This window comes from Halichoeres trimaculatus, unplaced genomic scaffold, assembly GCF_033239565.1.
Source record: "Halichoeres trimaculatus isolate MK-OKI-2021-1 unplaced genomic scaffold, fHalTri1.1 fHalTri1_scaffold_9, whole genome shotgun sequence".
Classification (NCBI taxonomy): domain Eukaryota; kingdom Metazoa; phylum Chordata; class Actinopteri; order Labriformes; family Labridae; genus Halichoeres; species Halichoeres trimaculatus.
In genome coordinates, this window is record NW_027437188.1 from 26,260,339 (window position 1) to 26,283,980 (window position 23,642).

At 41.7% G+C, this 23,642-nt stretch overlaps 2 protein-coding genes across 3 annotated transcripts; both read right to left on the bottom strand.

The window, feature by feature from the left end:
• Positions 1-3,640: 3,640 nt before the first annotated feature.
• socs9 (suppressor of cytokine signaling 9) lies at positions 3,641-7,624 on the bottom strand. The gene is made up of 2 exons (XM_074680209.1): positions 7,484-7,624; positions 3,641-5,620 (listed from the first exon to the last, which is right to left on the bottom strand). The coding sequence occupies exon 2, from the start codon at positions 5,451-5,453 to the stop codon at positions 3,816-3,818; it is 1,638 nt and encodes a 545-aa protein (XP_074536310.1). The 5' UTR covers positions 5,454-5,620; positions 7,484-7,624; the 3' UTR covers positions 3,641-3,815.
• A 140-nt stretch (positions 7,625-7,764) lies between these two features.
• samd4b (sterile alpha motif domain containing 4B) lies at positions 7,765-23,125 on the bottom strand. 2 transcript variants are annotated; one of them, XM_074680207.1, is made up of 13 exons: positions 22,784-23,125; positions 20,436-20,952; positions 19,821-20,291; positions 19,470-19,712; positions 19,221-19,330; positions 18,813-18,899; positions 18,248-18,539; positions 16,827-16,912; positions 16,439-16,554; positions 16,025-16,223; positions 15,460-15,586; positions 11,690-11,773; positions 7,765-10,591 (listed from the first exon to the last, which is right to left on the bottom strand). In XM_074680207.1, exons 2-13 carry the CDS (start codon positions 20,629-20,631, stop codon positions 10,563-10,565), a joined length of 2,040 nt encoding a protein of 679 aa, XP_074536308.1. In that variant the 5' UTR covers positions 20,632-20,952; positions 22,784-23,125; the 3' UTR covers positions 7,765-10,562. The 2 variants fall into 2 exon arrangements, with proteins under 2 accessions (XP_074536308.1, XP_074536309.1); XM_074680208.1 differs by lacking the exon at positions 22,784-23,125 and adding an exon at positions 21,050-21,159.
• Positions 23,126-23,642: the final 517 nt, after the last annotated feature.

A 23,642-nucleotide genomic window follows, 5' to 3' on the forward strand; every position in this document is an offset into this window, starting at 1 on the left:
CATGTGCTACTTTTTTTAAATAAATAAATAAAAATCCATACGTGAATTACTACTGAGCTATATAATTGCCTCTTTATAGAGATTGTGTTTGGTGTTGTATATGTATCAGCAGGATTATGCTAATTAGACTTGTACATGTACAGCCCGTTTAGTAGTCTCTCTGACCTCTTAAGGAGCTTGTCACTATTCATCACATTCATACATTCATGGCAGGGGAATCTGTTCATTAACTAACCCCATTCACTTACCCGCTGACTGTGTCATCAGCAGCAACTCGACCAAGGATTTAAGCTCAATCTTGGTGGAAAGGTGTGGCAAGGAAAAATATGTTAAGAGCTTGATGTTGCTACATTTTTGCTACTTCAACTTGACTGCCACTTTACTGTTTTTAATTCATAATGGGACATATATTAACTTGTATTTACTTGCTTTAAACAGTGGTAAGATCGAGCTTGTGTTTTTTGTTCGTTTTTTGACCAGATCAAAAACCAGGTCACAAACTGATGACAGAAAAAGTATAGAGGTTGTACACAAATACCTGAGTACATTGACTGACAACTCCTTTAATTTTAAATCACATCTTCTGTGTCTTGTGGAAAAGCTGAGGCTAAAACTGGATTTTTATTTTGGAAAGAAGTTGTTTTTCTTTTCTTTTTTTTCTCACTGCAAATTTTTTTAAAACATGTTTTAGATCATGGTGATCTTTTGTACACACACACCTCTGCTTAGTGTCTCCATATGGGTGATACTGCCTGCCATGCATCCTTGAGGTTCATGACAAACTGTAAACCTCTAACTCATCATTATGAGTTGTACTCTCAGGTTGGATGGCCTGCTTTGGTGACCCATAGACTCATACACTGGTAAGCCTTTATTTATAAGGGAATTCTTGGTCTTCTTCCCCTCTATGTATGTGTTTATACAAGCAGAAAAGTACCAAATAGTATGCTTTGTGTTCTCAGGACCTCAGTCCCAAATACTTAGACAGAAATTGGGAAAAGGGCTTTTGGGTATATTCCCTTCAGACAGGAATCTGTTGCAGAATAACTTAAATCTCAAGAAGCTGATGTCCTGAAGTGTTTTTAAATTTAAAATGAAAAACATGGAAGCAGGTTCTATAATATGTTGATGTTTTAGCCCAGAAGTTTGAACAATTGATTTCCAGAATGACTCATAGATGGTTCTGTTTTAATCCATAATGTTGTGCTTTGTAAATCGTACTTTGTCTAAGTATTTTCTGTCTGTAACTTTGTGTTTTTGCTACTGCCTGTCTTGGCCAGGTGTCCGTGGAAAAAGAGGAGCCTTAGCCTTTATGGGACCAGCATGTATGTAAACAAACCCCACAAAGCTGTGTGATCACCTGACCCAATAAGATAGCCCGCAATAAGAGAATTATTGTAAAAATGCAGGGCCTGTAAAATAAAGTGTTAAAAGTCCAGAAAGCACATTTATCATTGGATCCCCTCTGCCAGAGACACCAGATTGCAGAGCAGAGTATTCATCTGGGAAATACAAACTCCTTGAGCTGCCAAGGGGCTGAAATTGCTTGTGTAGAGGCTTTATAGTGTTACCCACAATTGTGTATGCATGACAGGTCATATGTCCTCAAACACTTTAAATCTTTTCTTCATTATAGTGCAGATTTTACAGTGACTTGATGAAATACACAAAGGTCAAAGGTCCTGACTTTGTGTTGCTTTAATGCTGCATTGGAAGAGCTTTGGTTTAAATTACAGCGGCTTCATCAGCGGATGAGTGCCTGTCATGGATGATTTGCTCCCTGCATATCAAATCGCCCATCTCAAGGAGAAAGTGGTGGCGCGGTGGTTCAGAGGATGATCTGGGATCAATTCTCCATGCTTTCCCATTAACACCGGAACGGTTGTCTTTTGCAATTATCACTTAGTGCATACAACAATTAGCAGTGAGGTCTCTCTTGTGTGGTTTCATTAATCCAAAATGGTGTTCACACACAGCAGTAAATGACTCGACTGCGTAGGTAAATTTTGTAATTAGTCTCTGACTCAGTTTGAGTTATCGTGGTAGATTTCAGTCTCCTCAGAAAGCTAAGTTTTATTTTGTAAAAGGAATTAACATTCGTTTTCAGCTTGGAGACTTGCCTCATTTACAATGTCAATACACAGCAATATTTAATACAACCCATATTTTAACAAGCTGGCCAGGAATTAGTTCTACTTGTTGAACAGATAAGTCAATATTTACCATCTATTATTGAAATGCTGGAATGAGCCTGAATAAAACAACAATCTGCCTCCAGCTGAATACATGGTAAATATCAACTGTGACAGCTTAAAGCTTCAGGTTACCTGCCAACAACACAGACATGTTTTTCTTACATAAATATAGATTAATTTCCAAAGCATCTTTTCTGTTCGGAAACGTCAGGGATTAAGGTTACATAATATAATCCATATTTCTTCCGTCAGGTACCTCTGACTCATCGGAGAGACATTTCTAAACCTGTCAGAAAAAAAAAGAGGGGCTTATTAAAATGTTCAGTGACCTGCCACAGAGGCAGGTGAGGAAAAATTGAAAGAGTTCCATTAGGTGTTATCACTGAGCCATTAGGAGCTTGTAGATTTTTGTCTCTTTTACTGATTTAATATCAAGCTCCAGAAGACGGCTCCAAACGGATTCCCTCTCCTCTCATTCTGTGTGCTAATTAAGAGTCATCAGTGTTATTCAGCTATGCTAATTTTGTCATTGAACTGCTTGAATCGATTAGACACCCAACCTCTATAAAATATGCTCAGCAGGAAGCAGAGCAATAAGATGATTTCTTCTTTAAAGAATGAGGGTTTTTACACCACGATTAAGAGCTAATAATGTGAACCAAACCTCCACACTCAGAGGGGCTAAATTTAGAACCGGACCACACAACAAATTTCCGAGCAAAACGAGCTTGATAAGTGTTTGGGATTCATCATTTGCATTCTGGTGTTACAGCTGCTTCACCTGCTGCTGACAAGCTCATAAGGGCCACATTTGATCCTTTACATCAGAACTAATGAAGACCGCTGGCACCGGCTGCATGCATGTTAATCTCACAGGAGAAATCTACAGATGGATGAAAGGTGGAAACAAAGCAGCTGAGTGATGTAGGAACTGAGGAGTAGACATCCATTTTTCAACTGCGACACTAGAATCTTAGGTGAGCATGTAATCACGACTTATGACAAATGCAGTTTCTATTCCTGAAGAAGCATCCTCCTTTTTTTAATATGAGCAGGTAGCATCTGCACCCACCTCTTACCCTTTGTAATCAGCCCAGGCTCAGTGCAGGAAACAATGATTAATCCTGCAGACGTGCCACGCTTGCATCACCTCAGTAACAAGACAAAAACACAGTCAGTATGTGTTCCACCTTCTCAGCACGTGACTGATGAACAGCTCTATTATAATCATCTCCATTCACACTGGGACTGACTCTCCCATCGACACATAATGAAGCTGATTTAGTCACACTTGAGAACACAGTTTATGTGTGAGGATGGTTCTCTGTGCACACACAAGCACACAAACACACACACACACACACACACACACACACACACACACACACACACACACACACACACACACAAAGATCAAGATTTTTTTTTTTTAATTGAGTTAAAGAACTTTTCATGTACAAGATCAGTGAGATTACATAATTTCACAACAGTGTGGTGTGGTTTTTAAAACAGGTACAGCAGGAATTAATAAATAAGTACAGTGCAGTGTAGGTTAGTGTCAGCCAGATCAGAGTGAAGAACAAGCTTAAAGTGTTCAGTTCAGAGAGTCTTTGTTATTCTTCATTCCCACCAGGTGTCCATTCTCCGTACACGTACTCTCTGCTTGTAGTGGTACTCTTTCAGGTGCTTTTTCAAAGCATTTGGAATGGGAAGCATGTTAATGCCATCATAGGTAGTGCAGCTGCTTATGGCCGCTCTGCAGATGTGTTGCAGGGTGAAGGGCTGTGTGCGGTGAATGGGGTTTGACAGGAGTGGCTCAAAGAACATACACGAGTTGGGGTCCTTGTAGTGCTCCAGTAATCCTGTAACCGTAGGAGCGTGGAAGACGCTGGGGTCGTGCACATCGAAGCTGAAGTTGTGGTTCCACTGTTCAATGCGGGCGTGCAGCGAGCGCCCATAGCGACGGAAGCTGACGGAGAAGAGGTAGTCTTCCTGAGCCGAGTCGCGCAGGAGGAATGTGCCTTCCGGTTTCCCCTCCAGGAGCCTCTCGGCCTCGTAGCGGTCCATGACGCCCCAGTAACACGGAAGGTTGGTGATCTGCAGCAGGTCAGGGACTAGACAGTGGATGTAATCGATCTGAGTGTGGATGCGGTAGCTGTCATGGGATTTTTGATGCTCCGGCTGAGGGAGAATGGGTCCGGAGGGCACGCTGGTTGCTGTAACCTCTGGGTCAACCAGAGAGTCAGGAACAGTCTCACAGGTGTGCACTGAGGCTGAGGCAGAGGCTGAAGCTGTGGCCACGACCTCATCCAGAGTGTCCAAACAGCTCTGTAGCAAGAGCTGGTGCTGCTGCTGTCTTTGGAGAAGAAGCTGTTGTTGCTGCTGAGCAGACGCTCTATCACCTCCAGACAACTCATTCATACCATGTGCCAATTTAGGGCCGTGCTTGTAGAGAGGGTTGATCTGAGCCGTCACCTCAAATGTGTGGATTTCTGCGTTGGGTGGAGGCTCAACGCCTTGTTCAATGCTGATGCGCCTGCGCTCTCGCAACCTGTCGTCTACATCCTCCACCACGGGTGGCATCGCTGAAGTAGGAGCACTGCACACTACTGCAGAATCAAGCACGGGCGGTTGTGTGATGGGGGCTGTGTGTTGTTTAATGAGATACCACTTCTGAGCCAGCTCTGATCCTACGGGGAAAGGGCAGTCATCCAACATCAACTCACTCAGATGGATTTTACGCCTGGAGGACGCACAGACAGCTGATGATGAAAGAGCTTGTGGAGGTGGGGTGGGTGCTGTCGTGCTGTGGGACTTTATTGGGAAACACTGCCCCATGGCATCCTGGATCTTTTGCCGTAGAGTGCGACTGCTGCTTGACCCTCTTCCTTCTCCTTCACTTGTTCCAGGTGAGTCTGTAGCAGAGCTAACAGGTCCTGGCCTGGCTGTTACCCGTTCTTGTCCGAGTAATGAGGCAGCAACTTCCAAACCCTGCCACCTCCAATTCTCCCTCAGAGGAGAGGAGGAAGATTGATCCCTGCTTTCAAGGTCACTCAACAGCTCTCCATACTCAAAACCATCACTGACAGGCCTCTCAGCTACTGGTTCATGAGAGGTGAGGCCTTTTTTCTTCCCCTTTCCACCTTTTCGTCCACTGCCAGCATCACGTCTCTCCTCTGACCGGCTCTGTCTCACCTTGGGTCTGGCGCCTCTCTCTCGATCTTTCCCTCGGCTCCCCGAGTCCTTTGGTAATGACATGATGGATTGTGTGGTGAACCAGCGAAAGTTTCACCACTCCGGGGGGAATTGCCAAGGGACAACTTGTAATTGTAGTTAGCTTCTGGCAGAAAGTTTTCTTTCCACATCCCCAGTGTGGTGCATCATTATCATTGTCCACGTAGTGTCACCTCAGGGCTTTTAAAAACCTGCAAAACAAAAACAGAGTTCTTCTTAAAACCTGAAATTAAAATTCATTGGCAAAATATAACATTACTAGAAATCAGTGACAAATGCCCTCAGACTGCAAGGGAAGCTCAGCTTCCCCTATGTCCCCGTAAAAAGTGGTGGTATGTGCTTCTGCTTGACATTTCATCAACAAAATATGCGCTAGAATTCCTTCATCTTTTGTTCAGAAGCAGCTAACTATCACAGGTAATTGGCTCGACCTCCTTCTCATTCATCCCCGCAGCGTCTCAGCACTTTAACACAGTCAGATGCCGAGCGTCTTCTGACTTTGGCGGGAAAGCATAGAGTGGGTTGTTCCACTGGGGAAACTGGACAGTCAATGGATAAATGCTAGGCTTTGTCCCGCCCGTTGGACACTCAGCGTCTCTGGGGGTCTATGAGGCAGTGGGCTGGCCTGGACGCTCGGGCTTCTGCATGATGATTGGATGATCTGTCTGAGGTCGAATTCCATTTTGATTGACAGTGAAATAAGCAAGTCAGCGATCTTGAAGTATAACCCTCCACCGGAGCATCTTCTGTAGAGAGGAGCTTTTCCTCTTAACAGCGGCTCAAATCTTTCACCCGCAACACAATGGTCCAAGGCCGTTTAAGTAGTCTAGCTCTGCTGGCCATTGAGAGAACACTGGTAGAATCCCAGGAAAAAACACGTGGTTGGTACAACAGGATCACAGATCAGTTTTTGAAAAGGAACAAAGGGTAGAATTTACGTTTAAATAAACAAATTTATGATGCACACTGGAAAAAATTGACTTTGTTGCCGGTTTATCTGACACACTTTGTCATGCACTCATTTTTTCCTTACTGGTTTAAATGTCATTATACATTTTAGCTTTATGTTTATTCCACTCCGTCTCTTTTTCTCTTTTAGTTTTTTCTTTCATCTGCTTAATTTTAGTCTATTCTATTTTATCCTTATTGTACTCTATTTTACTCTTACTCTTGTTCGTGATTCAATGTTACAATTACCCCTTTGGGAGTAATAAAGAGTTTCTTTTTATCTCGTGTCAGCTCCAGTTGACTGGACCGAAAAAACACTCCAGAAAAAGTTTCCACAACAGACTTAAATGCAATTATCCTGGGAGCTTTTACATTTTCAAGTATTTACAAAGCAAACAAGAGTAAGATAATTCTTCCACAATATTGTAAACCAACAGAGTAATGATAAACACAGACTGCCTCTATCTGAATGTGCATCTGAACGACCCTGAACCATCAATATTTTCAGGAAGTAACATGAAATTTGCCTTAATGCTATTTTGTAAGATAGCCCACAGTTTTGACCACCAAATAACGATTGTGCGATTCCATTAAAGCCACAGCTGTATTGGCTACCTACAAAAAGAAGTTATCGAGTACTTTTAGCTGTGGTTTAAAAACACGAACTGACGGACAACTACAACACCGAGTGCACGAGCTTCTTCAATTTAAATTTGGTTAATGTCATAAGAAAAAATCAATTTTTTATCCTGAACATCTGTGAGGGGACGCTGTCCTCTCATTTTAAAACATAACTTTTTTTTAACATTAGCTAAAGCTAAAAGTAGCTAGTGATAGCTCAATACCCATCGTGCATTTTATTTTCGAGATAGCCCAGCGAATGAAACGAATAATTAATGTGAAACACATAGACACATAAAAAGAGAACATTGACCATAGCTAAAATGCTAAATAGTTAGCACGCAGCTGTTTATGATCGAGTAGGAATGCTAGCAGAGCAGTTAGCTATATGCCAGCTTAGGCTTTACCGTTAGACTAACAGTTAAAATGTGTTTATGACCATTTAAACATAGTTTTATCGACTATATCACAATACATTAACATACCTACGCAGTTGTTATCGAGTTCCCATAAGGAAGAGCGTGGGTTTCCCCCTTGATAAACTAATGACGCTAACAAAAAGGCGGCTAGCTACAGTTAGCTCGAGAAATGAACTGATGAAACTGAACCACCCGGAAGTAAAAAGTTCCTGAAGTAATTTCTTCGATAACGTCGGCATTCACGGGACACATAAAAGGAAACGGCAGTTTCGTCCTTAGATGATAAAGCCAGTGTCTTATATGTAACAAAAATGAGTAGAGAGACCAAAATTTAAGTTGCAAAAGAACTGAACCTTTTTATTGGGACTGTCAATGATCCGACGAATGCTGCACACACACTTCAGACCATTCACACACATGAGTGACAGTAAAAAAGTAGAGTAAGCATGGGATGCAAAAGGTTCATAAAATATTAGAAAACGTCCGGGGAGTCATCAGAATTAAATATAAATTGTACAAGACAAATATATGCAATGTAGCCTACAGCTGGCTGCATTGTTTGTATAAGAAAGCCTGGCAGGGACAATAACATGATCTTAGGACCACTTGGTGGAAGTCTCCATTTGACACAGGCTCTGTACCTCCTCGTGGATGCTTGCAAAGTGAAAATGCACCAGGCTGAAAATATGAAGTGCGTCCCCCCCTAACTCATTTCATGCATCACTGGAATGTAAACATGGAGTAAACATATTTCCTTGGCCTGTCATTAGTGTTCCGTTTACTCATAATCACATGATGTGTGGCTCAGATAAGCATTGTCACCCCCTGCTGCATTTTCATTTGATGCATAGACACTTGCAGAAATCTGCTGCACTGTACCTCAGTGTCTATTTGCAGTATTACAAAGGCTGTCCAAAGCTACAGAGGCTATGAAAAGGATAATCTGAGCCATTTGTAACATAACACAAGTGATATACAGTATAGTGAATCATTAAAAATAAGTTGTCAGCACGGTTAAGTCCTTTTTTAGGGTATGGGTGTGATGCTTTAGCTAAGTCAGATCTATCCAAGAGCCTGCTCTGAAGAAATCCAAGACTAGAATACTACTCAAGACAATTACTTCAGCATATTGAGGATGCTGGAGCTGTGCATTGTAGGCACCACATGAACAGTTCATCAGGACATGACAGCTTATGGTTCAATCACAAGGCCAGGAAAGCAATTCTCTCTCGTTGCCACATGACTAGAAAAGCAGCCGTTGCATGCCTCGTACAGTTGTCCACAGAAGGTAGTAGGCTTTTGTTTTCAGGCTCTACCCTGCCAGCTCAAGTGCGAGAAGGCGTCAGTTCTTTAATGTGTTAGATAGTGAGATAATGAAGTATTCATGACAACACATAACATGAAATGGGCATTATCCCAGAGAGATGTAAACAGTGACATTTAGGCGATATACAACATGAGTTGCAAGATTTCTGCTTCTCTCTGGCTGTTGGTGAATCTGGACACCATCAACCACCATGTCCTCTATCTACAACAGTGCTGTATTAGTGTGGCAAAAACATGCGATTATAGAAAATAAGCATAAGTTATCAATATCAAGGGAGAGTAAAAAATACAATTGGAAAAGATATCTGTAAATAACCATCTTTACTAGACAGACCTCCTATGGCTCTGCTGAAATAAAATGTGAATGGTTATCCCTGCCTTATGATGCAACCAAAAGTGATCCAAAAGATAAGACCGTATTTCACATACATGCACCTCCGCTCTGCCACATTCAAAGACAGAGGCTGTATAAGACAGTTTTTGGATTCAACACTGATACCACGTGATAATGTTAGGGGGTTTGAGACTGAAACACATTGAGACACAAACAGAAAAATATGGACATCGTCAAGCACCTTAAAAGTTATGATTCATAAAATCGTCAAGTTGGCCATTTGAGGAAATGGGCACTGTGAGGGCAAGGCGCTGCACTCCTGATCATTAATTATGAGATCAAGCTTCATTTTCCAAAGGGCTGAGATGGGTTTCATTTAGTTTTCTCACTCGGCATCAGAGTGTGAATTGAAAACACTCGCCCCTCCTAGCTTCTATCAATCCTGTACCAAATCAGCTCCTGCACTGTACACTAGCCCTTATCCACCCCTCTGGGGATTCCTCGGCACAAAATGAGATTCATCATCATTTATGTAGTAGGGCATAAAATAACAGAGACAAATTGCAGCTGGCATAAATTCTCGAACTGCTGTTCTTTTGAAAGAAAAAAATAATCATACCATTCTGTTGCATTTCACTACAAATATCCATCTCAAAATATAACAATCGCACAACCCTTCTCTTTGGCTTTGTAGAAGTTTGGAGGACAGTCACTTCTACTTTGATTATGTGTTCTGGGAAAAACAACCGAGACAAAGGGTTTGGTTGGATTACAAGCTTTTCCTAAATCCGTTTGGACCTCTTTTGCCACTAAAAATGTTCCCTAGAGAGGAGAAAAAGAACAGAAGAAAGCATCTAAGTTCCAACCAACACAAGCTCTCTCTAGTGGAACAATTTGAGCGACCAGAGGAGTGTATCTGTTATCTGTATATCCACAGCTGTCTTCAAGTGGAACCTTAGTGAGTTCATCCTAAGGCCAATCACAGTTTAATGGCTAATATCAGATATAACTTAATAAAAGTGCCTAACTCCTGGCTGGAAATTGTTTGAATTTACACACCATGTGGTGCAGGGGCCGTGACTGTCAGTGTGTTGTGGGAGGAAGCCTTGTTCCAAGGCAGGAGGAGGAAAAGAAGAGTAACTAACAGGGCAGAACCCCTATAAGACAGCACCAATCCACCGTTTTTCTCTCAGACCACGGCAAACTGAGCCTCTGCACGCCATGTCACAGTCCTGCAGGTGACACGGAGCAGTTGCTTTTTTGTCTCCTCTGTCCTGCAATATAATAATCATCTGTATTCCATTTTTTAATAAACTTAGTTGTATATAATAAAGTACAAAAATATTCGAGAACATATACACAGTTTTTTTTGTCATTTTGTAGTGACTGCTTTGCCTGGTTTTCTTAAGCATACGTATATCTTTGTGCTGGGTGACGAGGAACTTAACGGGCCTCAGCTGAAGTGTGTTTCTCCTTTTCTTCTTCTCATATCGTAGATGTCCGGTCTGTTCCATCTGAGGGGGAGATTAAAAATAAATATGTTTCCAGACATTTACAAGTATAAAATACACCACACCATTAACCATTGTATCCTTAAAAGCCTGGCTCATTTTCTATCTCCTTCCAGGGCACAACAAGTGTTTGATGCTCTTTTTATGTGCCTGTGAATTTTGACATTTATTGCATTGTTTTACTGCCTTTTTACAGTACGCCTGCCACTGAACTCAACACTCCTTGTTTATTACATAATTAGCTAGATTTGAAGCAGCTTCTTGCAGAAAGTTGAGGAAATAAAAGTCTCTGCTTGGGGGAAAGTTTTTTGTAATCACAGTTACTTGCCAAAATATGGCTGTAAATGTAAAATGGGGATGTCCAGAGCTGCATTTTTGGTCCCCTGATATAAAGTGGTTGAGTTTGCTGAGAAAATAGTTCCACAAGCAGTAAGAGAATGGAGCTTCACACATTTTTTGTGCCAATTGAAAGGTACATTCATTTGTGGGATAAGCAGTATTACTTAGTTTGTGGGCTGTGACTGTGAAAAAATTGCCAAATCTCCTCTGCCAATACCAAACACTACTTAGAGTAGCTATTTAGTCAATCTGGGTTAACTGATCACATGAAGCTCTCTCAGATTATATGAACACAAAAAGACATCTGTAACTTAGTTTTGCAAAAAACAGAAAATTAAAGTTCCCCTGCTTTTATCTTACTTATAGAAAAATAGAAGAACCATAACTCTAGAATACTTGAGGCAAAGCTAATGGGCCTAGAATTTGTTTGATATAATAATGCAAATCACTGTAAGATTCAGTGCATCTCCTCTCCACATCAGGAACTAACCTGTTGTATAATTTAGATGTGATTAAATATTAACACACAAATATAACTAATGAAACATGCACATTAACACACTGTCCTTTCTGTTTGCATTCTGAAAACGTGAGCAAACTGTTAAGTATGCAGCGCTTTCCTGAGAGTAACAAACTGATCACAAAAACCCTTTCTTCCTTTGCATAGTTTGGAAATATAATGAGGTGTTGTTGTCTAGGTGGAAGTTGTGTGAGGTCTGACAGCCAGAGCCTGTTTAAAGCAGGGCTGCCGAGGACACTTACCCCCTAAGGCATGCTCCGTCATACTGAGGCACAGTGACTCCAGCGTGGGGTTGATCTCCAGGTCTGCACCTGGAACTTGGCATTCTGAGGAAATGAGAAGAAACTGTTTTAGACCACAGGGATAATGAGAAAGATTAGTATCAGAATTACCAATCATTTTCTACCCTCTGAATGTAAAAACATGGCTGTGTCCTTCCTTTTATGAAGAAAATGCCCCGAGAATATTAACTGATAACTAACCAACCACTGTTTAACTGTAGTTTATTCTTCATGATTCATAAAATCGGTATTTTTTATGCTTATTTTGAAAAAACAGCTCCTATCCTGGGCTTTTCTGTCTCAGGGGACATATTTCTCGCTCTTCCCAAGGCGCCATCCATCTCTTTCTTGTTCCTGTGTATGCGGATAAAGGGTCTTGGCGTACAGGGAGTCATAAGCGGTTCAGTTGACAAAGTTCCCAGAGGCAAACTTTTGAGTTGTGATTCTGTGCTGTAAGACGAAATCTGACTTGACTTTTCACACGTTTCCTTAAAATAAATGCAGAGCCAGAAAAGATCAGACTCAACCCGTGGTGTGCAATAAATGTGCACTGTGTGACATGATGCGATCTGATGGAAATGTAGTCTGTCTAAACCTATAAGTGCCCGAGCCCATTTTCTATGAGGTGAAGCTGAGATCTGTTTCCCAGCAGGACGAGTAGAATTAAATATGTATTTTATGTACAGCATGAGCCTGGGCTTACATTAAAACATGCTTGCATGTCAGAATGTGATCAAAAGTGGTCACTCAAGACACATTTCAGGTTTTAGATACAATCTGTCTGGAGATGATGCAGACATGAGCTTTATTAATGCTGTTTGTTCAAAAGAGGAGAATAGAAGAAAGCTTATAATGGGACCTCTGTGTGAAAATCTGTATCCACAAGCAGGGCGGTATATCTAATCCTTGTCCGTCTTTCAGTTATAGTTTCAGGACCTTAACTGTGAGCTTTTACTTTATTGGAAGGTTTCATCAAAGATTGAAGACTTTATTTAAAGGGGTAACTATCCATAAAACAGTGTTTCTCTGGGATAAAGACTCCGTTTCCCATGAGCACTTGTGATGCTTACCAATGCATGTGTTTATTTTGAAGCAAGTACACGAACAGAAGATCTTCCTTTTAACACAACTTTTCTCTGTTTAAGACAACTTTTTACAGGATACCACATGACGAGGTAATGTATTTATATTTACATAGCGGTATTGTTTGAAACGTGACAACAAACAACTTTATAAACTCAGTTTGTAGCAACTCTAACATCACCAAGCAGAGCTTACATAACCGCACTCTTTATTTTGTTGATAGACCCTCAAATTTGAATAGACCACTACAGTTTAACTGCTGCATGTGGGTTGGAATGAACATGATCACTAATAGCTTAACCTGTGTTTTTTGCCTGTGCTCTATCACTCTCCCGTAAAGCCTTCTTCTATTCTTTTATCCTTTTTTTTTTTGCCAGTTCCGCTCCAGTGTCCACCTCACAGATCTCTCTTCTCACTTCTAAACATGTGAGCGGAGTAGAGCTGCCTGCAAGAATTTCTGCCCCTCACTCCCACAGGTGTCCGCCTCTGAGTCCCTGAGTCTCTTCTTATTACTACTCAGTGGTCATCCAAGATTGCATCCTACTCTGTTCCATGTTCGCTTCAAGAAATATGTTCTAATTTTGATTCTGGGCCAAGTTTGGGAATGCTTCAGACCAGTGATGTGAGCCGTAATTGGATGAATCCGGAGGGGGGCAATACCCAGCTCCGCCTTCCCATCCTTGAAAAAAAAATCCCACTCTGGGCCCTTTTCAGAATTCACCTGCTCCACTCTGCTCACTCGCTCTGCTATAAATCAATCTGGTTCTGGACAACCTAGACAGGGTTACTGAGAAATAGTATTTGAAAATCCCCTATTTTGGTAATGATAATCTCATTTTAAATTGTGGATTATGATCAAGCTAGAAGTGCAACTTTTTCAAGATTACTAAGGAAGTCCTCACAGAGACTTGAAACCTACTTGAAATGCAGTCAACCCAACCTTGGTTCTCTTCTACCCTGAGGCCCCTTTCTCCAACACTCTCTCCTGGTTTCATGCTATGTCCACTCTCCTATGGTCTACAAATAACAGCCCCAAAAAAATAACTACACAAAAAAAGAAATTTAAATTTTACATGAATAAAGAGGCAGACATCCCCTCACATCTTTATGCTCTCAAACCACACTTCAACCAACGTCAGGTTGGAGGAAGAAACTTTTAAGTGCCCTTTGTTTAGAGTTAGAAAAGGCATCTTTACATTAACCTTATACTTTTTTTTAACTTTAAGATTTCTTTTTATTAAGGTGCATATTGTGTTTTTTTTGTCACAGATATGTAAAGAAGGTCAAGAAAACTAAATCTATTCTAAACACCCACTCTTGTCTGTGTGAGTTGGAAATAAAGCAAAGCGCTCTATTTTTGGAACTTCAGTTAAAACAATGTGGAGCATCCTCAGAGTCAAAAAGTTCGGATTTGTAATCCAGGCCAACATCATTTGTGGCGTGTCACACCCATTGGTCGATCTATACTTTTTGTTCTGCCACATATAACTTTTAAGTATTAACAACGACCAAAACAATCCAAAACCTAAACAACACCTGGCTGACAGGGTGTATGTAGCACGTTCTGCTGCTGTGAAACAAGTCAGCTCAAATCAAAGACGCACGATGTGAGGAGACAGGTGCAATAAACAAAATGTCATCTTATCAGAGACACCTCTCGGGTCCAAGTGCATTATTGTTTTCACACAGCTTGCAGTCAAAGCTTTGCTAATTAGACTTAAACTGCATCACATGAACTTAAGGAACAAGCTCAATGGTGAGATGGTGAGTAGACGTGGACAGAAAAAGGCACACCTTTATTCTCGAATAAAGCTTTTCTTGTGGGAGATTTCGGTGATGGCTGGAAATTTAGTTTGTGGGTTTTAGATAGATTATGATAGGGATATTAGCTCCGATGCTAATTGAGTTGTTTGCTGCGGTTTCAATCAACTCAATCTGCCTCACACATTGCAGAATTTTGCCAAAGTTTACAATTATTTATTACTGTCATGCTGCACCTCCCCTGAAGTCCTCTGGCGCACCCCAGAGGAGGTGGGCCTCACACTTCGGAGATGTCTTAGCTAAATAGAAATACTTTTCCAGCCCCACTTCCTGGCTGCAGATGTGAACATGCACCACTGCTGGCTTCAAACATCTAACGTTGTCACCTTTTGGCTTCCACTCAGAATGCTTTGTTATGCAAATGCATCAAGATGATGACTCTATCGAAAAAAAATGGCAGAAGCATCACAGATGAATGTGCAGAGTTCTCGTGTGGCATCTGGCACACGAGACAAAGCAACTAAAAGGTTATGTATATTGCAGGAGGTGGCAGATTGTTTACTGTGACATGCTGCTAAGCTGTCTTGTTGTATTGTCCTTGGCACAGAGGGAGAGCAGCTTACTGTTCTGGCATCTGACCAAATGGCATCTCTTTCTTTCACTCTTTTCTTGTTTCACTAAAATGATGCAGCACACATTATGTAATCCCATTCAATTTACTGTCTGTGGCTTAAAAAGGAGTTTTAACTCAAGCAGGCGATACAGAAAGCAAAATTTCAGGATGCTTGTGTGTCAATTTACCAAAGCTGACAGATTTAGTAACATTTCACCAAATTACAACATATTCTTATGATGAAGAGTAAACGAGCCTTGACCTCTTTCAGTACCTTGTTGCTGGAACATGAGCATGGTCTGTGGGGACGTGTGGACAGGGAGCGAGTGGGTCCGCTGAACAGAGCTGCGACTCTGACTTGGCATGCTGTTACTGCCCCCAGGGTTGGCAAACCACAGGCTCTACAGGGAAAAACACAAGTTCTCATTACACAAATGCCACTCATCCTGGGAGGGTAGCACAGTTTGCTTATCTCGCAGCGAAGTCATTAAACAGAAACTCTTCAAGCTATGATAATAAATCGATCAGTATCAAAATGTGATGCCTAACCTCTTGCTCTGTCTTGTGTGTGCTGATTAAACTGCCAAAGCCTCCTGTTGGATTTTTTCTGTGTTTGCTATTCATAACAAGTGTTTTCTGAATGTTATCGGGATTCTTTCGGCATGTCGTCATGTTCTTGCACTCAATAAATTCTTCAAACAAAAACAGGTTGTGTATTGTCATCTCTCAGGGAGTAAACTTTTCAGTCACATCTTTCAAACCACCGACAAAGAAAAGGAACATGCTCAGTAAATATGATCCACTTTGTCCTGCTGTTATTTGATAACCACAGAACTGACCTGTCTACCCTGGCCCGGCAGCGCAGGGCTGGTGAGTGTGTGTCTGGGTGATGCTCCCCCGATCCCACCAGGACTCAAGAGACCCATTCGTCCAGCTGGAAGTCCACGGGGTGTGATCTGGAACTGCCTCTGGCCCCGCCTTGCTACACCTCCGCTCACAGAGCCTGCTGTGGGGAGGGAGTTGGACCCATATGTCCAGCTGAAAACAAACAAAACAAAACAAAAACATTGTCCATTTCTGAAGGAACTCTGTGAGATATTTTTTCTATCTAAAAAATGAAGTGAGGAGAGAAAGTGAAGAGAGTCAAAGTAAGAGACAGCACTGAAGGAAGCAGGCAGAAAGTAACATTCAGCTGTTGTGACATCTCCCTCGCTAAAGAGGCACATCAAAGGTAAATTGGGCCGGAGTCTCACCCTTTCTGTCGATACACAGGCATGTCCAGCATCGCTTTCCGAGGGAAAAGGCGGAGGAGTTTAAGGACCTGCTGCTTCCAAGAGACCAACCTCTTCTTGTGGGTTTCTGTGAAAGCCTGACACCAGGGGGGGAGAGAGCAGAAAAACCAAAGAAGCGTCAGATTTTCAAAGTGCATGAGAAAGGGTCCAACAGATGCACCCAGAATGCTTATTTCTACAGAATGGCTTAGGCTTTATATCGCTAATATATGACTTATAATATATTTGAAACAAGACAATTTGTCAATACAATGTTTTCTGAGAAGCCACCAAAAAATAATTCTGACAGAATGTGGTGTGGCTACAGCATCAGGTATAAAACACCTTCAATAAAATCATTTTCTCTCACCTCATGTGACAGACACTTTTCGATGAGCTGAAGGTAACAGCTGATGTTCTCCTCATCTGGTCTGGACACCAGCAGCTGGGTGCACACTAAAAGAAAGAATCAGAAATATGAAAACTTATGCCTGCTAAAAATATCTAAAGGTGCTTTTTGACAGCAGGAACTCTCCCCAGGAGCAAACAACCTTTTGACAGCAGGTACCAGAGTCATAATCTAGTTTTGGAGTAGTTAACCAAGCTCTTTTTCACTATGAGTGCAAACAGTTCATTTTCACCACTAATGGCTGGACATGCATCAAGGCCCTGAACAATTCTAATAGGAAGCAGTGTTTTTATTTCACCTACTGCCAATAGTGTGAAATCGTCTCTGTCAGCTCCCGGTCTTACAGTAAGGAGTGTGACCCTGTAAACTGGCCACTTTCATCTGTGTATGTCGGTAATTGTCGGGTTTACAACAGTTGTAAAACACAAAATGAGTCTTCTGATATGCACCATAGTTTGTGAGGGATACAAGCCGCTGAAAGTCGTCGCTTAACTGGGTCACTCCTCAAACCAATACACCTGTTAATCCACATTGTTCTTTTTGCCTTTAGTTAAACATTTCAGATGTTTTAAATCCACTTTGGTGCTAGCTAGCACTTGTCTCCTTACATGAGTTCATTCAACTATCAATTAGCAATAGGGATGGATACCTTTCACGTTTAAAACGATACAGTACAGATGCCTGGTACCTGGCAATCAGTACCAGTACTCAACGGTACCAATTTTAGGTACTTTTTTGTGTTTATGTAGTAAAAAATATCAATTTGTTAAATAAAGCAAAACTTTTTTTATCAAACATATTCATTCTTCAATAGATATCCTTGTAATGCTGTGTTCATGTCCAACATGGAAACTTACTGCCTACTCTTCCACTCCCTCACAGCCACAAGGATGCATTTGGGTAACTAAACATGGTACCTTTTGATTTTACATGAATCTTTACCTGGTAATTTTGACGGAATTCGGTTGGTACCTATAAAAGAACCTAATTCGGTACCCACCCCTAATTAGCAATGCAATAAGGAACACCCAAAAACAGCACAAGCTACGTCTCCACAATGCTAACAGGCTGCCTTTGGCATTCGCCTTTTTCTTATCGCCTACTCCTGCTCTGAAAATATAGCGCTTTTTCTTTCATTGCTCTTTCATACATTACGGGCCTGACATAAAACAATGAGCCACAGGAAACATTTAATTCCTTTACAAGGAGTTCTTTGAACTCAAAATTTCTTCTATATCTGGTTTGAAAAGCATCATAAATCTGCCAGCATGGATAACTTCCGTGTGAATGTATCCTAAATGCTTACAAGGACAAACAAACAACACCATTTCCAGCACCTTTTTTATGCTTTTGTGCTCTTTACTGTTTCTTTTGTGTCTCACCTTTCCCCATGACGCGGGTGAACTGTCCAGCAATGTCGCCGTCTGAGATGGGTGTGGCTGGGGAATCTCCATCACAAGGAGGAGGGTTGTGGGTCTGGAAGCTCTCTGAAGCGGGCTCTTTGTCTGCTCCTGTTTTTGTGCCTTCCGAAGGGGATGCAGCGGCATCTGAGGCAGTAGCTGTGTCTGTCGCAGTCTGTGTCACACTGGGGGGGCTGTAGGGCTTGATGGGTGTGATGATGATCTGCTGCAGTTCTTGGAGAGCATTTCGCAGGTTTCCGCCTTCCAAGATATCCTGCGAGATGAAAGTTTGAAAGTGAGAAAGAGAAAAGTAGACACCCGAACTGAAGATCTATTTGAATATCTTTGTGGAAGACAAAGACTGTGTCCCAGCTCTGCATTGTTTCTGTGCCAATAAGCTAAATGGGTTTCCCTCCATGGGACTGAAACAACTGCCACATAATAATCAACATTCTGGAGAGATTTTTTGATTAGTATGAGCGACAAAAGACAAAACCAATTGCTCCTTTTTTGCATGAGAAAGCCAACATTATCCCATCTGAATCACCTTTTCTAAAGACTTGAGCACACCCTGCCTCTCTCGCAGTTTCTGGATACTCAAGGCAATCTTATGCCGTGCCCCTTTGGTGACGTTCTGTGTGAAAAGAGAGGAGAAAATTACAATATTGTGCAAAACAAAGGACAGTTATTTCTCGTGGGAGTGCTGAGCAGTTTATACAGTTACTAAATAACAAAGCTAATCACCATTTGTTTCATTAAAGCCAAAGGGCTGACACCAAATCACACCATTTGTATGTGTGACGGGCTCAATGTAACTGTAGGGTGTGTTGCTTAATTTCATGCCTCATTGAGACTTGATGTATCATCAGGTTTGGGGACAGTAATGTTCATAAATGATAAGGAGGGTGGAATAATCAAAGCTTGGCCCCAGTATGTGAAAGGGAGGCTTAAAAACCTGCGACTCCAGGTGCTGTTCTGTGAGAATCATCATCTCTTCATAGGTCATCTGGGAGAAAAGTGATGCATATTTATGAAGGCGGAGACTCTTCAACCATGCAGGAACATCTAGAACAAAAACACCCAGGGACACAAAAAAATTAAGTTACATCTTGGCTTCTGCAGCAACAGCTGTTGGCGGAGCGTGCCTTTTACCAGAGCCAAGTGTTGTGAATGCCCTTGGCTCAGCCAGATAATGAACTCTGACCTTTCATGCCGCTGCCGTCCTCTTGGAACGTGTTGCGGCTGGAGCCCTGGTCTTCTGTCTGCTCACTGCCAGAGGAAGCTACGCTGCTCTGGGGTGAGAGGGGAGCATGATCTGTGGGAATGAAATTCTGCCGGCCCCCTGCGTCATCAGGGTTAATCCACTCAGAGCCGCACGCCTGGGGACTGGAAGGAATAACAGACATAGCCTTCTTCATGGGACTGGGCTGGAGCTGACCCCCTAAACCTGGAACAGGAAACAACAGATTAACCAGGAACAGAAATGTCTATTCATCCTAAAAAAGACTGGTCTAGTTTTGCAGTTCATTTTTATTGATGATAGGACAAACAGCACCTGTGTTATTGCTGTTGATGGGAGATGACATCCCAGCTGGGAAGGGCATGTGTCCGTTTTGGCCTGCTGGAGATGTGCTGGATGAAGGGGACTTGTCGTGCCAGGCATGGCCGGGGTCCAGACCCTCAGCAGAGCTTGGCCATTCATCTGAGCCCTGGCGTGGGTGGTAAGGGCTGGATGGTGCTCTGGGTGCATAGCCGCTAGATAGGTGCTCCTCCAGGTGATTAAGCCACATGGCCAGAGAGGTGCGGTCATCCAGTGTGGTGGCAGGGTGGATGAGCGCGTAGGATAGCAGCTGCCTGCTTTCTTCCACAAACAGGCTACTCTCGATAGTGTGACTCAACACCTTCTGCAGCAGCTTCATGTACTCACATTTGGCCTCGCTGTTGCGGGGCTGCAGCAGAGGCAGATGGGACAGCAGCAAGGACACAACCTTCTCCTTTGGCTCTTGATGCCACTGGCTGACAATTGCTGAAAATGAAGGGCAAACAAAGAGAATTTTCAGGGATTTTTGGTTATTGGATGAATGTGCTTCAATCTTTGTATTAGAAGACGGCCAAAATAAACTTTAGATAATACAATTTTTGAATGAAATATAATGAAACACACGGCTACCTGCATTGTTAGCCTCAGCCTCTAGGATGTGGATCTCTGTGCAGTCTGCCAGCCAGTGTTCAAGGCAGATGTGTAAAAAGCGAGCCTGGGTACGGGACATCCTCTTCAGGAGGGACAACAGTGCCACCGTCTGTTCACACTCATTCCAGCCCTTGAACCAATCTGTCAGGATACCCACCTGATCTCGGAACATCATGGCGTGTCTCCTGGGTAAGGAGAACAGGAATGTTTTGATGGGGTTATACAGCAAAGACTGCTCTCTCAGACAGAGACGGGCTCAGTCCCACCCCCGCACAGCGGGGCTGTATTTGCAACAGTCCTGGGATCCCCTCAGACTGGACCGAGGGGCCCTCACATGGTTCAGGTCCAAGGGGAACTGCAGGCGGGTGTGCTGTGTGGATGATGAGGACGATATCTTCTGAAGTTGATCTGAAAGATTGTGTCTACTGTATTTGGTGACAACCGAAGCAGCAAAACCTTTTCACTCTGGCATGTTCAGGATCACATCATCCGTGTCCTATGAAAAAAAGCACACACTAAATCTCAGACGACAATTCACCAATATAAAAAACTTGAAATATACATTAATGATACTTTTTTTCCAGTAATTATACCTTTAAAAATATCTCAGCTTTTCTTGTTTTACTGTTTTCACTTCGTCAGGACCTAATTTTGCAAACTAAAATTTTTGAAAGTAAGGAATAAAGACAGTTGAGTTTTCCAGTAAGTTAAATACAGTTTCAAAGCTTAAAAATTCAATTTCAAACAATTATTTTCAAATACGGTGTGTTAATTACAATTCAGTTTCTTGTAGCACAAATCTCAGCCCATAGCTCTAACATATAACTTATTGGTCCCAATGAGTTCAGCTTGTAATGTTGTCTTTGTATGACTTTAGATGATCTTGTTTTCATTGGGACACAGTATTTGCTCGAAAGCATTGAGAAGACCTACGATTATCTTACATGCTGACTCATGTAGGAGAAGAGTTTCTGTGATAGTTATGGTCAGTAGAATATGATGATTGAAGGAATTCTGGCACACACACTTATGCAATAAGAAATCAATGACTTTGGTAAGGAACATAAATATGCACTATTACACGTTTAGTTTTGTTTTCCGAGTCACAAAATTGGCACAGACAATTGTGACTGAGGGTGAACTTGAAGAGCACCAAAAAATGTTTTGTTTAAAAATCTACTGTAAAACTGGGACAAAATATGTGTCATTTAAGGTCAAGGGAGTCTTGTCTGTCCTGCTCACACCTTGTATTATTATGATAAATACCCTAGTTCATAAGTAAGAGATATGACTTAAGGTCAGTAAAGCTGAATACAATGTAATACACGAAATTAAAATGTCTCTTATGTACAACAGCTTATAACACGGTTGTTTGGTGATGTTGCTGAAGGAAAAATGAAGAAAAATATGCCCAGCATAATCAGCAAGAGTAGCGTTGTATGACAGCACAAATGCCAAAAACACCTGTTACATTATGAGCAATGCTTTTTAACCTGAACTAATCCGAAGTACTGTAACACAAGCTCTTTTCAGCTGACTGTCGTTGTACATGTCACTGCTAGGTTCCCTGAGTGAATCGGGCTAGCATTACATTTATTGATGCAGCCTAGCTGTTAGCTACTGTTAGCTCAGGGATATGATGCGAAGTAAACCCCATACACGGTGTGTGGAAATTTCAAGCGAAAAGTATTAAAGCGGGGTTTTCAGTGCCTTACTTTAGCACGTTAAAAACACGTGACCACTTTTAATTATGCCTCGTTAGTTAAATGTGGCGCTTATTTTAAATACAGGATGGTCTTGTCAAGCAGCCACTGTGTTTGACTGCGACATGACACTGTTAAAAAGTGATTGCAATGATACACACTTCACTGTAAAATTTGAAATGATTACCAGCAAAAGTGGGAGTTGTTTGATTACTTGTCTTATGACTATTTCAGCAGATTAAATCCGTCTACACATATGCGATATCAAGGGTTTGCCCAACAGATGTCGCCACTTTTGGCCGTGGAAAAAAGCTCTGAAACAGTGAACCGTTCAAACACATCAGTCTTACGTTGTGTTACAGTGATTCATAAATAAAAATGTGTCGGTTTCCATCAGCATTAGCTTGGCCGGCCTTAACGCTAGCAAGGATGAGGGATTCGGGTTTGTATTGTTTTTCGTTGACGCTGTTGCTGCCCCTTTTTTCTCTTTCGTTCTTCAATCTTAGCGCTGCTAACAGGGTGGTTAAAAGCAGTTTCAACGACACTATGCTGTGGGTAATGATCTAGATAAAGTTTTGTGACTTGCAGTCAACACAAAACAAAGTCAAAAGGCATGTTGTTTACCTTTGTCAGTTGTCACTGGGTAGCGGGTGAGGCTAAAGTGCTAATGCATAGCTAGCTCGACGGTAGGGAGAGCTAAGTGCTAGCGCTAGCTTCTTAACTAGCAAGTTTTGCTAATAGATGCAATAACGTAAGCTTAGCTGAGAGAAGGTAGACTTCGATCCAATGCGAGGTATTCCTCAAGGGTATTCTTTTACGGCGGCAAATTCCCGTGGATTTAAACATACCATGTTAAAGAATGTATGTACAAAATATTTATTGCAATGCAGAAAATAAAGAGAGTACGCCTGGAGAAATCTACTTCGATTTTGAGTTGACGTAAGACGTGGGTACAACGTCATACGTCTGAACCGTACGTGGTGTTTTGTTCCTCCCACTGTCTGGAAAAGAAGTCGGCTATCTGTCAGTTAAACACAAGCCAGTCTTTATTCAAAAGTGAACGGTGAACCCATGACCTAATGATGTACCTTATGTGTCACTTTTCAGTTAACTCTCTATAATTTATTTGTGAGATATCTTTGCATATATTTTCTGTGGTAAGTAAATAAACATAGTGTCACCTATTCGTTCTACAGTTTCATTTAGCAGACGCTTTGTCCAAAGCGACGTACAAGACCAGCAGGAATTCATTGAATAATACATGAAAACCGAGGTCGAATCAGGATCTGGAGGAGGATTTTTTTTGTCCACACATTTTTGTGTTATTATTATTATTATTATTATTATTATTATTATTATTATTATTATTATTATGTTCTTATGTTCTTATTCTTATGGGTATAAGAAGCAATAACAACCTGATGGTCTACAAATATTCAGGCCATACTGAAATAAATTTAATTTTCAGGTTTCAAAAGCCAAA

Coding starts and splice junctions, on each gene's coding strand:
- samd4b (XM_074680207.1), bottom strand. CDS start 20,631: ATGATGTTCCGAGATCAGGTGGGTATCCTGACAGATTGGTTCAAGGGC. Junction 19,713..19,820: donor CATCAACAGCAATAACACAG/GTGCTGTTTGTC, acceptor TTCCTGTTCCAG/GTTTAGGGGGTCAGCTCCAG. Junction 10,592..11,689: donor GACGGAGCATGCCTTAGGGG/GTAAGTGTCCTC, acceptor TCTCCCCCTCAG/ATGGAACAGACCGGACATCT.
- socs9 (XM_074680209.1), bottom strand. CDS start 5,453: ATGTCATTACCAAAGGACTCGGGGAGCCGAGGGAAAGATCGAGAGAGA.